Raw genomic sequence first — 14802 nt, forward strand, 5'->3', positions numbered from 1 at the left:
GGAGCTACTGGTCCTTGAAATATTCATGTTTTCTTTGTATTATTCTCAGAAGCGCGTAAATACTTGCCCTCTTCTTCTGAGTGAAAAGCGACTTTAAGAAGCGTAAAGTTGCGCAGCGCCACCTTGTGTACACGAGTATTTCTGTTTACATTAAGCGCCATCTAATGTCAGGGAATGAAATTGCATGTTCGCTCGGCTCATCGTCAGCGAAAATCGCCTGGGTGTGAACACAAAAAACGTGGCGAAAAACGCTGGCGAATAACGCCTGGCGAATATTCGTCCCGGTGTGTACGGGCCTTAACAATAAACAAAGTCACCACAACATATAAAAAGGCCTCTACTTGTGTTTCTGCAGCTCTCCCCCAGTGTTGGATGACTAAAGAGGAAGATCTCTGCATCCAGCAGAGGAACTTCAGAGTGGAACAGGAAGAACCAGAACGTCCACAGACCAAAGAGGAGCAGGAGAAACCAGAACCTCCACAGATTAAAGAGGAACCAGGGGAACTCTGCATCAGTCAGAATGAAGATCAGCTTGATCTGAAGCAGGAGACTGATACCTTGATGAAGATTCCTACTAATGAGGAAGATGAGAACAGTGAAGCAGATCTAAACAATCAGCAGAGCTTTAATGTAACTGATAGTCAGGATGAAGAAGGAAACCAACATGAAGAATCAACATCAATTACAGATGAAGAGACAGAATCATCATCAACTACAGATGGAGAGACAGAATCAACATCAACTACAGATGAAGAGACAGAATCAACATCAACTACAGATGAAGAGACAGACCCTCAGAACAGAGATCAGAGGAAGAGAAAAGACAGAAGTCATGTCCAAAGTGTGGACAGCTCTCACATGTCAGAAGGTCAGTGTGACTCTGATGTTAGAAAAAATCCCAAGAAGACAAATCTTGGTAAGAAACGTAAACAATCTCAAAAAGAAGAGAGACTTTCCTCTATCAAGTCTGGTAAAAACTCAAGATTACTTAGTAACCCGTCTGACTACATGGAAACTGGGTCTGATGAAAGATGTTATATCTGTAAAGAATGTGGTAAAAGCTTTTGTGACAAATCTCTATTCAGAATTCACACAAGAATCCATGCAGAAGATGAGAGATTTTCGTGTAAAGAATGTGAGAAAAGTTTTAATTACATATCTCATCTCAAACAACACATGAGAACTCACACAGGAGAAAAGCCTTTTTCTTGTAAAGAATGTAATAAAAGTTTTAGTCATGCATCTACTCTCAAAACACACATGAGAATTCATACAGGAGAAAAGCCTTTTTCTTGTAAAGAATGTAAAAAAAGTTTTAGTCATGTATCTCATCTCAAAACACACATGAGAACTCACACAGGAGAAAAGCCTTTTTCTTGTAAAGAATGTAAAAAAAGTTTTAGTCGTGTATCTCATCTCCAAACACACATGAGAACTCACACAGGAGAAAAGCCTTTTTCTTGTAAAGAATGTGATAAAAGTTTTCGTGATGTATCTACTCTCAAAAAACACATGAGAACTCACACAGGAGAAAAGCCTTTTTCCTGTAAAGAATGTAATAAAAGTTTTTGTGATGTATCTAATCTCAAATCACACATGAGAACTCACACAGGAGAGAAGCCTTTTTCCTGTAAAGAATGTAATAAAAGTTTTTGTGATGTATCTAATCTCAAAACACACATGAGAACTCACACAGGAGAAAAGCCTTTTTCTTGTAAAGAATGTAAAAAAAGTTTTAGTCGTGTATCTCATCTCCAAAGACACATGAGAACTTGTAAGACTTTTTCTTGACAATGTAAGGATTTAGTGTAAACTCTAAATTCAAAACTTTTCTAATAAGAGGTCGACCTCTCAACCTCTGTACCAGAATCAGAATCAGCAGAATACTTTATTCTACAGGGGAAAGTTCTGTATCTCAAAAAATTATTTCTTTTTATTTCTTTATTTCTTTATTTTATTCCCTTTATTTCTTATTTTAAAATAAGTTTTTAATGCTCAAAGCTTCTGGGGTGAAACCCCAATGTTCTAATGAACTCCATAGCAACCTGAGCTTTCATTTCATGTACACAGAGCCACAGGCTGATGGCCTCCATACCATATTGATGCAGTAACTTCATTAGAGGGAGGCCCAAGTGAGTATTGAATGTGTAGAATTTACATTTTCTACAGACTTTCATTGTTTTGATGTGATATTCTAACTGCCTAGGACAGTTGTTTTGTTTTTATCTTCTCCACAATTACTAAACCACAATTATTAAAAGTAAAAAGTAAAGAATCAATCCATTTCAATCTTTGTATACTGATACTAGACATTGAGTTTTACTGCTGACAAAATATGTACAACCTTTTTACAAAATGAATTATTTTAGATGTACCTGTAAATAGAATTCTTTTAAATAGAGATAAAACTTGAATGTCTTCATTGCTTTTGTAGTTTATGCTAATATGATGTACACATTGTCTGTGTGTGTTTCCACGACATTTGAAATATTTTGTTTGCATCTTTAATTCTAACACTTTTACGTGATCAGTGAACATTTCACTATTATTTTAGCAAAAAGTAGCAACTGCAGTGTATGCTTTGTTAGGTCAAGTAACCATTTAGTAGAGATGGGTATTGTTAAGATTTTATCCATACTACTGTTCTTATCGATCTGCTGCTTTTCAATCCGGTATTCTTATCTGTGTTCTTATTGATACTTTTCTGTGTAAAAACAAGGATGTAGAAGACAAAAAACATACTTTGTACATGAAAACCTTCTATTTTAGAACCATTTAAAACATAATGTATTAATGTAGCGTCATTTACAACACTAAAATAAAATTATCAATAATTCCTAATTTGTCTTTGTAATATTTTTATACACTTTCAGGGAGTAGTTCACAAATTCTTTTTCTTGTTTCCCGCTTTGGAGAATTGGAGAAGGTAAAATGTTTACCCCCCGACACACAAACACACACTGTGAAAAACTGTGACAAAATAAGCCAAAGCGATTCAACTTTAATACCATATCAAAATCTTCAACAGTCCTGCTGCTGGAGACTGGAAAACATCAAATAAATGATCATTAACTTTGTAAGAACAACAACATTGAACCTGTGTGCAAAACAAACAAAAAGTTTTGTTAATGGCAACAGCAGAAAATCTGACAAAGATGGGATGTAGATTGGAAGCAGAATGCCCCCAGCTTTCGGCCCCATGAGTGGATGCCCCCTCTCCACACCCAGCAGAATTCAGGGAGTGTGTGTGCTGTAAACCTCATCCTCAAGGTGGAGTCTGACGTGATTTCAATGAACTGATCCTCCTCAGCAGATCTCAAACCAGCAGCTGCTGCTGCATTAGATGGATCTGTCGGTCAGTCGTATTGAGCTCTGTTTGTCTGGGAAATATTTGAGAAAGAATCCTGGAAGGGAAGAAATGTACAAAGTGAGTAATCCTTTATAAAATGTAAACAAATTAAAAACCACCAGTCTCAGATCTTTAAGATTAACGTTTAATTTCTTTATTAATTTTTTCCTCTCAAGTTTTTTACTCTTAAAACGGTGACTGACTCCACGTGTAAGCGCCTTACATCACACGCCGCTCCCCCCCTTCCTGCAATGTGTGAGGTCTGTTTTTAGTGCACTTGCGCACGCACACTCACATCTCACAACACACACTTTTTTCCATTCCTCAACAAATTTGATCACAGTTGCAGAAGAAGCAAGGTGTAGGTATTTTAAGGGGCGACAGTGGCTCAGGTGGTTGAGCAGGTCGTCCAATGATCGAAGGGTCGGCGGTTCGATCCCTGCTCCCACCAGCCAAATGTCGTTGTATCCTTGGGCAAGACACTTCACCCTCCTTGCCTCCAGTGTGGCCTCCACTGGTGTGTGAATGTGCATGAATGATCCAGGTGATGGTCAGAGGGGGTGTAGGCGCGAAATGGCAGCCACGCCTCTGTCAAACTTTTTAAGTGAAAATATGAAATATTTGCTGCTTTTCAATAATTTTTTACTCTATGAAATATATATTTTTTTGCTTTCAAAAACTTTTTTGTTTTTAAAAACGTTTCTTGCGTTTGCAAAATGCATGTTTTCGCATGAAATGTGTCAAATCTCGCTTTTTTCCTATCTTTGATTTTACTGAGTTAACTTTCAGCTTGACGTGACAAAGCTGCCATCGAAAAGCTGCTGATTGGTCCAGAATCTAACCAATCAAATTGCCGTATTTATCTAACATGGTGTCTGCTACAGAGGCTCAAAAACTGAACCAGTTCTTCTTACCCTCAATTTTGTCTTTTTGGATGAAGACGTTTAAATTTTTTAATAATATTAACAATAATTCATACTTTTTCTTTTTTTAGCATTGGTTAATTTTTAAGTAAGATTTGTGAATTTATGGCTGAGGATCTCTGAAACTGTAAAGTTTATCTGCTGACATTAAATCAACATGCTGGTCAGACGTGCACACACAGGACCCTAGGGGGGTTTGAACACCTGCCCTTTCTGCCTCCTATTCAAAAGTGTCCTCTTTGTTTTGAATGAACATGAATACATTTCTGTTCAGCTGCGTCCACACTGACCGCCTCTCTTTCACCGCGCGGATAATTCTCTGCTCGCCGTCTGTCCACAAATGTGTTCCTGAGCTGGACGCCGCCTGTGGGCGGAGCTTCCAGCTAATGTTTTCAGCCTGATGGCGACATGGAGCGGTGTCTGTGTTTCTGTCATTTCCACTGCATGAAGACACGGATGATGCTGAGAGGTCAGGTTTCTGGATGATGAAGAGTTCTCCAGAATCATGGGGAATCACGTCTCCATGTCTGGATCCTTCAGATTCTCTCCGTTCAGTCATCTTCTCGCCTTCACGCCATCCAACGCTCAAATGGCGCTGCAGGACCTCAGATGGCGTTTGTACCATTGACTTAACTTTGAAAGTGGCTACGTCCACCGCTCAAATGGTACCAGAACCACTGAAGAACGGACCTGCAGAATCCTCACAGCAACAGCAGGAGAACATTCATTCTCAGTCACACTGTTGCATTCTGGGAAGGAAAGCTGGAAGACAGGGCTGCTCCATCCTGGTCCTAGAGATCTACCAACCTGCCTGTTTTCCAGATCTCCAAGCCCTGCTAGCTGCTGATTGGCTCCATCAGATGTCTCCAGATTGTGACTGGATGAACACACCTGGTCCAGGTGATCAGCAGGAAGGAGTGCAGGGAGAGCTGGAGAACAGGCAGGTGGTAGATGTCCAGGAGCAGGAAGGAGCAGCCCTGCTGTAGGACGTCTGTGTTTCCAACATCTGGATTCAACTGGATTCCTGTTGATTCTGCCTGCAGCACATTGTGCACATCCACATCAAGAGCCTCCAGTGTTTGATTCTTCCAAGTCTGGGATCAAGTGAACAAACTCATGTTGACTAGAGTTTGCTGACATCCAATTGACAATTGGATGACTTTCAGCTCCAGGGATCAGAAAGGAGTCGTCTCCAGGTGACTTCATCTCTGGTCGTCTGCTTTCAAGGAGCAAAAAGTCTTTTCCCACTTGGAGCCCCGCCCCTCTGGAATCCTGATCCTGATGCTGGTGGTCTCTCTGCAGCTGCTTCTGGATCCTGGGCCTTTAGCCTCCTTCAGCTCATGGTTCCTCTGTCAGTCTCTTCTCTTCAGAGGCCTGTCAGCACATTCAGATCAGCTCAGATCCATCCAGACCTCTGCAGGAGCAGACACCTGGAAAACATCCTCCATCACCTGGAACACCACCAGCAGCCGTGGAGCCGCTCAGTCAGTGTGAGGTCAAAGGTCAGACGTGATGTAAGGTTCTGCTCTGAGCAGTGCCGGTGAACTTGAGAAACAGACTGTTTCCTGGAAGGCATAACATCCAGAATGTGTGGCTTCCTGTTCCCCATAAAGTGTTGCAGCGTCTGGGTGGGGATTCGCCTGTTGACTCCTCTAGGCCACCCCGCAACGTACACCGTAATGAACTACGGCTTTGTCCCAGAGTACAAAGGGGGGCTGTGATGGTGCCCCTTGTGGCAGAGGAGAATGGTGAGTTAGATGCCAATGGGGGGGCTGATGACTCAGTGTCCTTGTGCCAAGCACTGAGTCCAGTCTGGAAGTTCAAGGACCTGGTTCTTGTAGGGGGGGGGGGCTGAGGCTTCAGCTGCTTCTTTTGACACTTAAAATTTTCTTTAAAATGAAAACATTTTAAATGATCTAAATACAATTATTTATTAAAATTAAATTATTTTGAATACATCTACTTATTTTTCTCAAAAGCTCTTGTTGGATTAGTACGACGGAGTATTAGGGCCACCAAAAAAAAAAAAAATTAGAGCCACCAAAAAAAAAAAAAAAGTAAAATTACGAGATTTTATCTCGTAAATTTAGGAGATAAAAACTCGTAAATTTAGGAGAAAAAAGTCGTAATTTTAGGAGATTACAGTGGAAGTTAGCATGCAGAGCAGCAGGTGAACGCCGTGCAGCAGCAGAGCAGACCGACTAAACTTTGTTGAACAGGTGAGCTGAATGTTTATTGATAACGTTCCAAATGTCTGGAAGCTTATTTGTTTGATTTACGATTCATTAAAGTTTTATTTATTGATGGTTGGTTTGCAGGATCTCTGCAGCCCGATGAAGCCGTCGTCGGTGTCCCTGCAGCTGTTCGCTTGAATCCTTTCTCCACCAAAGACAAGACTCTACGTCTGTGTGACGCTTCCGTCACACAAAAGGAGGAGCACTTTTTTGGCATTTTCAACGTTCCAAAGCTAATATAAAACACTATTTTCATTCCTCTTTATTGTTTTATGCTGAAACGGGACATTTCATCTGCAGAAGGGGGCGTTTGTAAGACTGTTTACTTCCGCATTGATGTTGGGATGACAGGTTCATGACGTAATGAGACAAATGAACTTCAGAAAATGTGAATGAAAATGAGAATAAAGGCTGCAGCGATTGTCTACACCCAAACGTGTCTCTGAGCTCCTTATTTTACATATTAAACTCCGCTTTACTGACACTGAACCCTGGAAAGACTTCTACACGGAAAATAATCTGATTCTGAGTCGCCAAAAGGTTCAGAATCTCTTTGTTTTAAACCTATAATAATCCGGAAATGAAGCTTCACAAAAGGCTCCACATACTTCATCTTCAAGCTAGGTTCCGATAAACGGACAACTTCGGTGTTTTTTCCTTAATCTACGACTTTTTTCTCGTAAATTTATGAGATTTTAAGTCGTAAATTTATGAGATAAAAATTCGTAAATGTACGAGTTTTTATCTCCTAAATTTATGAGATAAAATCTCGTAATTTTACTTTTTTTTTTTTTTTTTGGTGGCTCTAATTTTTTTTTTTTGGTGGCCCTAATACTCCGTCGTAGATTAGGACTCACTAATGAACTGAAATAGTCTTCAGATTGATTTTCACCAATTTTATTATGAATTCATGTTTTTCTGTCATATTTACTGCACCTCTGAAATGTTTTAGACTGCAGTTTTAAGACTTCCAGAATAGATTTCAATGAAACTCAAGAGTCCAAACTGAACTTTGAGACTTTGACTTGAAAGCAAACAGTGACGTTAGCGTCTGCAGACTGAGTCCAGCTGTGATCAGATCTAATCCCAGGTTTTCAAAGCAGAAACTTCCTTCACCAGACTGGACCAGTTGCAGTCAAAGAAGACGGACGTGTTCATCTAATAACAGTCCATTCAGTTGCTGCTTTGAACAAACTTCAAGTTTGTTACAAAAGATCAAAACCAGACAGTTTCTGAGCAAAAGTTAATGTGGATAAAGTTCATTACAGAGCAGATTAAGAATCATGTAGTGAAAACAGGAAATGAACAAACAGCATTTCCTCTTTAGGACAGGAAAAACATAGACTTCCTTTTTCTGATCCTAAACTGATGAAGCTCTAACTTCAAATAGAATAACATCAAATTTGGTCTAATTTTTACCTTCAGTAACTACATTTTATATTTTATTAATCTGTGATTCATCCTTTCACTCTGACATCACTCACAAATGTACTGACACTAAAAACATTGAGTGGGAGGAGCCAAGACTTTCTTTTATATGATTTAGTCATCATCAAAGAGGAAAGGAACATTTACAGTGAGAGACCAACAACCTAAGAATGACTCTGTTACTGGAATTCATCTTTATTTTCATGGTTCAGTCTGGAGGTAATATTTCTTACTTTTACTTTAAACCACATATAGTCGGTCTATTTTATGAATTACATGATTTTCTTTGTTTAAAAAATATGTGTTTTGTAAAAGTAGATTATTAATAGAATAAAGATGATTACATTTTGTTTTTGATAAAAATATGTTTTCAATTGAAGATTCCTCAGGAAGAAAAAACATCTTTAGTGTAATTAGTTTTGTATAAAAACAAATGCAAATTCAGTTTTAAAGTTCAATTTTATGCAAAAATACGTATTTGAATGCTGACAGCTGAAGCTGTGAGGATGAAGAAGAATGTTAACACAGTAAAGAAGCATCAAAAAGTGGAAATATTTGCTAAAACTGAACTAACTACCTTAAACCAAAATGACTTTTTCTATTTGAACTGCTAAAACTGCACTAAATGGTAATAAAGGTGAAAAGAACCAGTTTTCTTGAGTAAAACAAGAATTGAGGAAGAAACTAAAAGGAAGACTTGTAAGGACACAAATAACAAAGCTACAGGTTTCAGAAACTGATTGACTGATATTTTAGCAAAAAAAAATTACTTTTAAGGATTTGAAGTGTCATGATCGGACTACTAGGGAGACCCAGATGCTGGAACCCGGAAGAAACTCAGGAAGGCGTTGTATTTAACAGGATGTTTTAATTATAGAAGTCAGGGGACGTCGTGGATGCAGGAAACTGCTGTGGCGAGGTGGAGCGCCGAGGACGGCGTTCACAGTCCGTGACGTGGTGGAGCGCCGAGGGCGGCGTGACCGGCTTGAGGCGAGACGTGGACGCTGAGGACAGCGTAATCAGCTTGAGGCGAGGCGTGAACGCTGAGGACAGCGTAACCAGCTTGAGGCAAGGCGAGGACGTCGAGGATGATGTAATCAGCGTGGAGCGAGGAACCAGCGTGACCAATGGAGTGAAGACCTGAAGACGTGAGACAGACGGTAAGTACAAGCTAGGATTACTAAAGCGAGAGTAACTTAACTTGAGGCCAGGCGTGATCACCGGAGTGAGTATAACGGACTGGCGTAGTATGCTGGGATGGATCTCCTTAAGAAGGTCTGCCAGGTGATGAGATGATGCAGGTCAGCTGGTTCCAATGAAGGAGCAGGGAGGGGAGGAGTAGCAGCCGGAGGAACCGTGACAGTACCCCCCCCTCAACGACCGCCCCCAGGCGGTCCCGGACGACGATCAGGGTGGTCCCGAAAGAAATCGTCAATGAGGGTACGGTCCAGAATGAGGGAGCGGGAGATCCATGAGCGCTCCTCCGGACCGTAACCCTCCCAGTCCACCAGAAACTGGAAACCGCGCCCCCGGCGGCGGACGTCCAACACCTTGCTGGCGGTGTAGGCAGGAGCGCCGTCGATGACCCGGGCGGGCGGTGGGGAAGCGGACGGCGGGCACAAAGGACTCTCCTGGACAGGCTTAAGCTGCGAGACATGAAACGTGGGGTGCACCTTAAGCGCCGCCGGGAGCCGCAGCCGCACACAGGAGGGGTTTATGACCCTCTCGACGGGGTAAGGTCCAATGTAGCGTGGAGCCAGTTTACGGGAGGTGGCCTGGAGCGGTATGTCCCGTGAAGACAGCCAAACCCTCTGTCCCGGTTGGTAGGCGGGGCTCTCCACCCTGTGGCGATTAGCGATCCTGCAGTTCCTCTCTCTAGTGCGCAGGAGAGCGGCCCTGGCCTGAGTCCATATACGCTGGGCGCGTCGCAGGTGATGCTGAACCGACGGGACCGCCAAGTCCAGCTCCTGGGAGGGGAACAAGGGTGGAGAGTATCCGAGGGACGCTTCAAACGGGGACATACCGGTAGCAGCAGACGGATGGCTGTTGTGGGCGTACTCGATCCATGCCAGGAATGAAGACCAGTTGGAGGGGTTTTGGGCGGCCACACAACGGAGGGCGGCCTCGAGCTCCTTGTTTGCACGCTCCGCTTGCCCATTTGACTGGGGATGATGACCGGATGTGAGGCTAACCGTGGCACCCAGAGCAGAACAGAAAGCCCGCCAGACCTGGGATATGAACTGGGGCCCGCGGTCGGAGACAATATCACTGGGGATGCCGTGATGCCTGAATACCTCTCGAACCAAGACGTCAGCCATCTCGGTGGCCGTGGGCAGCTTGGGAAGGGGAATGAAATGGGCAGCCTTGGAAAAACGGTCGACAACTGTAAGAATGACGGTGTTATCCTGAGAGGCCGGCAACCCAGTGATGAAGTCCATGGCGAGATGGGACCAGGGCCGCTGCGGAACAGGTAAAGGATGGAGGAGACCAGCAGGCGGCGAGTTGGAAGACTTAGAGCGGGCGCAGACGTCGCAAGCCGCAACGAATTCCCTCACGTCCCGAGCCATGGAAGGCCAGAAAAATCTACGTTGCACGAGCCTCAGGGTTCTATGAATGCCGCCATGGCAAGCAATACGCGACGTGTGCCCCCAAACCAGGACATCCGAGCGGAGGGAGGAGGGGACGTAAAGAGTTCCAGGGGGGGCCGGAGGATGGTCAGGTTCCTCTCCCTGAGCTTGGATGACCCTGCTCTCAATGTCCCATGTCAAATTACCCACAATACATGTGGGGGGAATAATGGGAGAGCTGTCCTGGTCATCCCCTGAACAAAATAAACGTGAGAGGGCATCTGGTTTAATGTTCCTGCTACCCGGCCGGTAGGTGATAGTGAAATCAAACCTGTCAAAAAAAAGGCACCAACGGGCCTGACGTGAATTAAGGCGTTTAGCTGTACGTAGGTAGGCGAGATTTTTATGATCCGTCCAAACGATGAACGGATGTTCAGCCCCCTCGAGCCAGTGACGCCATTCCTCCAGAGCGAGTTTAATGGCGAGGAGTTCGCGGTTACCGACGTCATAATTTCTCTCCGCCGTAGAAAGCTTCCTAGAGAAGAACGCACATGGTTTCAGTTTCCCCGAGCCAACCTCCCGTTGGGAAAGAATCGCTCCCACACCAGAATCGGAAGCGTCGACCTCGACAACGAACTGTCGGAGAGGATCAGGCTGTGATAGAATGGGAGCGGAAGTAAAGAGGTGCTTAAGTCTAGTGAATGCGGATTGAGCTTCGGGGGTCCAGAGAAACGGTTTAGTAACGGAGGTGAGTTGAGTCAACGGAGCGGCAATGCTGCTATAGTTCCTTATGAAGCGACGGTAGAAATTTGCGAAGCCGAGGAACCTCTGAAGTTGTTTACGGGAAGTGGGAGGTTCCCAGCTGGTGACGGCCGCGATCTTGGCCGGATCGGGGCGAATGTTACCAGAGTCAATGATGAAACCCAGAAATGAAATGGTGGGTACATGAAACTCGCACTTTTCGGCTTTAACATATAGTCGGTTCTCTAAAAGCCGTGAGAGAACCTGGCGGACATGGTGGGTGTGTTCATCCAGATCGCGTGAATAAATAAGGATGTCGTCAAGGTAAACAAAGACGAAGCGGTTCAAAAAATCACGAAGAACATCGTTAACGAGATTCTGGAAGGTAGCAGGAGCGTTGGTGAGCCCAAAAGGCATCACCAAATACTCGAAATGACCGAGTGGGGTGTTAAAGGCGGTCTTCCACTCGTCCCCCTCCCTCATGCGAACCAAATAATAAGCGTTACGGAGGTCCAACTTGGAAAAGACTCGAGCGTCCTGAACAGAATGTAGAGCAGAGTCAATAAGCGGAAGGGAATATTTATTTTTAACAGTAATTTGATTGAGGTCGCGGTAATCAATGCATGGGCGCAAAGTTCTGTCCTTCTTCTGGACGAAGAAGAACCCCGCACCGACCGGAGAAGATGAGGGGCGAATATGACCAGCCGAGAGGGCTTCCTGGATATATTTTTCCATTGACAGTTTCTCAGGGCCTGATAAATTAAATAGCCTCCTCTTAGGCAGCGTAGCGCCTTTAACTAGTTCGATGGAACAGTCGTACGGCCTGTGGGGAGGAAGGGAACCAGCCCTGGTCTTACTGAAAACAGCCCCAAGATCGTGGTAGCACGGAGGAATCCTAGAAAGATCGATCTCCTCAGGATCTGGATCACAACGAGGAGAAACCGAGGGTATGGCGGAACGAAGACAATTAGCCATGCAGGTAGTGCTCCAGTTGGTAACGTGGAGATTAACCCAATCGAACTGGGGGTTGTGAGCGCGAAGCCAGGGGAACCCTAGAATGATGGGAGACTGGGGGGTCTTGGTAATGTAAAACTGAATGAGTTCGTGATGATTACCAGACGTGATGAGACGAACGGCCTTAGTACGGTGGGTTATGTGAGTGAGGACCTGACCACCCAATCCGGCCGCCCTGACAGGGATATCCAAAGGTTCTGTGGGAATGTTAAGCTCAGAAACAAGACAGCCATCAATGAAACTCTGCTCAGCTCCAGAGTCGATAAGGGCTCTACCTTCAAAAACACTAGAAGAAAAACTTAACTTGACAGGTAAATAAAGAAAAGGTCTCTCGGTAGAGAGAGAAGATTGACCCGCCCGTGGCCTGCCTTCTAACGGGGGGTTCGGGAGTTTAAACGAAGCTTACATTGATGAACGAGGTGACCGGTCTGGCCGCAATAGAAACACGCCCCCTCATCTCTTCGTCTCTGCCGCTCCTCAGGGGTGAGCTTAGAATGTCCAATCTGCATCGGTTCCTCTGTGGAGAGTCCGACAGAATCGTGAGACATAACATGAACATAGTTAGCAGCAGGGAATGGAGGAGAAGCACTGGTAAGGAGTCTCTTGTCTTGACGGGGGCGCTCAGCATGACGTTCACGGAGACGCACGTCGGACCGCAAGGCCGCGGTGACGAGCTCTTCAAAAGAGCTAGCCTCGGGTTGCGAACATAAATGGTCTTTAATCGAGTCATTAAGGGATTGGTAGAACACCCCTTTAAGGGCTATATCCGGCCAACCCGCCTCCACAGCTAGAATCCGAAAGTCTATTAGATGGTCACTCACGGATCTGTGGCGTTGTTTGAGGGCTAGCAGTCGGCGGGTGGCCTCCTCCTCCTTGCGGGGTTGGTCGAAAACCAGCCGGAACTCGCCTAAAAAGCGTTCGAAAGGAACTTGAGAGATGGGATTAGCGGTCAGGTAAGCCTGAGCCCATTGAAGCGCTTTACCCCGGAGAGAGTTCACTATAAGGGTGATTTTGCTGTGGTCTGCATGATAGTGCCGAGGTGCCTGCTGGAAGATCAAACGACATTGCAGGAGGAATCCCCCGCAGGCTCCTACGTCACCCAGGAAAGGCTCAGGAAGGAGCCGGATGTTTTCGTGAGCTGCTTTGTCTGCAGCGGGGCCCGGGCTTCCGGTGGCGGAACCCGTGTTGCTGGCTGAGGCGTTAGTAGGTCCTCGGGAGGTTAAATCCGTCAGAGCCAGAGAAATACCGTCCAAGCGACGGAAAAGATCCTGCTGGGCGGCGGCCATCTGGTTGAGGGATTCAGCTTGCCGTCCCAGAGCGATGCCTTGGTGAGTGACGGCCAAGCGGAGTCCCTCCGGGTCAGCTGGGTCTGGGTAATGGCCAGTCCGTTCTGTCATGATCGGACTACTAGGGAGACCCAGATGCTGGAACCCGGAAGAAACTCAGGAAGGCGTTGTATTTAACAGGATGTTTTAATTATAGAAGTCAGGGGACGTCGTGGATGCAGGAAACTGCTGTGGCGAGGTGGAGCGCCGAGGACGGCGTTCACAGTCCGTGACGTGGTGGAGCGCCGAGGGCGGCGTGACCGGCTTGAGGCGAGACGTGGACGCTGAGGACAGCGTAATCAGCTTGAGGCGAGGCGTGAACGCTGAGGACAGCGTAACCAGCTTGAGGCAAGGCGAGGACGTCGAGGATGATGTAATCAGCGTGGAGCGAGGAACCAGCGTGACCAATGGAGTGAAGACCTGAAGACGTGAGACAGACGGTAAGTACAAGCTAGGATTACTAAAGCGAGAGTAACTTAACTTGAGGCCAGGCGTGATCACCGGAGTGAGTATAACGGACTGGCGTAGTATGCTGGGATGGATCTCCTTAAGAAGGTCTGCCAGGTGATGAGATGATGCAGGTCAGCTGGTTCCAATGAAGGAGCAGGGAGGGGAGGAGTAGCAGCCGGAGGAACCGTGACATGAAGGTTCTTTTCATTTATGGTTTAAATTAATTCAAGTTTAGGAAAATAGCCAAATGTTTGAAAAATGGCTTTAGTTTTTTAATGCCTAATAGGTTGTATATATTTTTCTAATACGATAAATTACAGAGAAAAACTAAATACTTCATCTAAATTCACAATTCTATCCAGAAAAAGTCAGAGTTAAAGATGAGAAAGATGAAAAGATTAGAGGAAAGTAAAGACGTGTATATATGGAAGCATTTGTGTAACATAATTAAAAATAAAAGTCAATCCCAGAAATGCTTTTCATTTTCAAAATGAGGTTGAATCAAACTTAAAAGGAAAAAGCAATCTATCTAAACGCTTTTTCTTTTTCTTCTTCAACACAGTTTATTCTGTCACTTAATTAAAATGATCATGAAAATGGTTTCTGACATTTTATTGTCAAAAAGTTCTCTGGTAAATGTGTAACAAAATTCAGTTAGAAATGTCTAATTTGACAATTAAAATGGATTCACAGAAATGCTTTTTCATTTTCTAAATGTAGCTGCATCAAATGACTCAAAATTAAAATGAAAAAGCAATACTTCTAAATGTT

The 14802-nt window shown here is 44.4% G+C and overlaps 1 protein-coding gene across 1 annotated transcript; it reads left to right on the forward strand.

The window, feature by feature from the left end:
* The first annotated feature begins 747 nt into the window (after nucleotides 1–747).
* Nucleotides 748–2837, forward strand: LOC111946954 (gastrula zinc finger protein XlCGF17.1-like). The gene has a single exon (XM_023952524.1). The coding sequence runs from the start codon at nucleotides 859–861 to the stop codon at nucleotides 1789–1791; it is 933 nt and encodes a 310-aa protein (XP_023808292.1). The 5' UTR covers nucleotides 748–858; the 3' UTR covers nucleotides 1792–2837.
* Nucleotides 2838–14802: the final 11965 nt, after the last annotated feature.

Source organism: Oryzias latipes, chromosome 3 (genome assembly GCF_002234675.1).
Source record: "Oryzias latipes chromosome 3, ASM223467v1".
Taxonomy (NCBI): Eukaryota; Metazoa; Chordata; class Actinopteri; order Beloniformes; family Adrianichthyidae; genus Oryzias; species Oryzias latipes.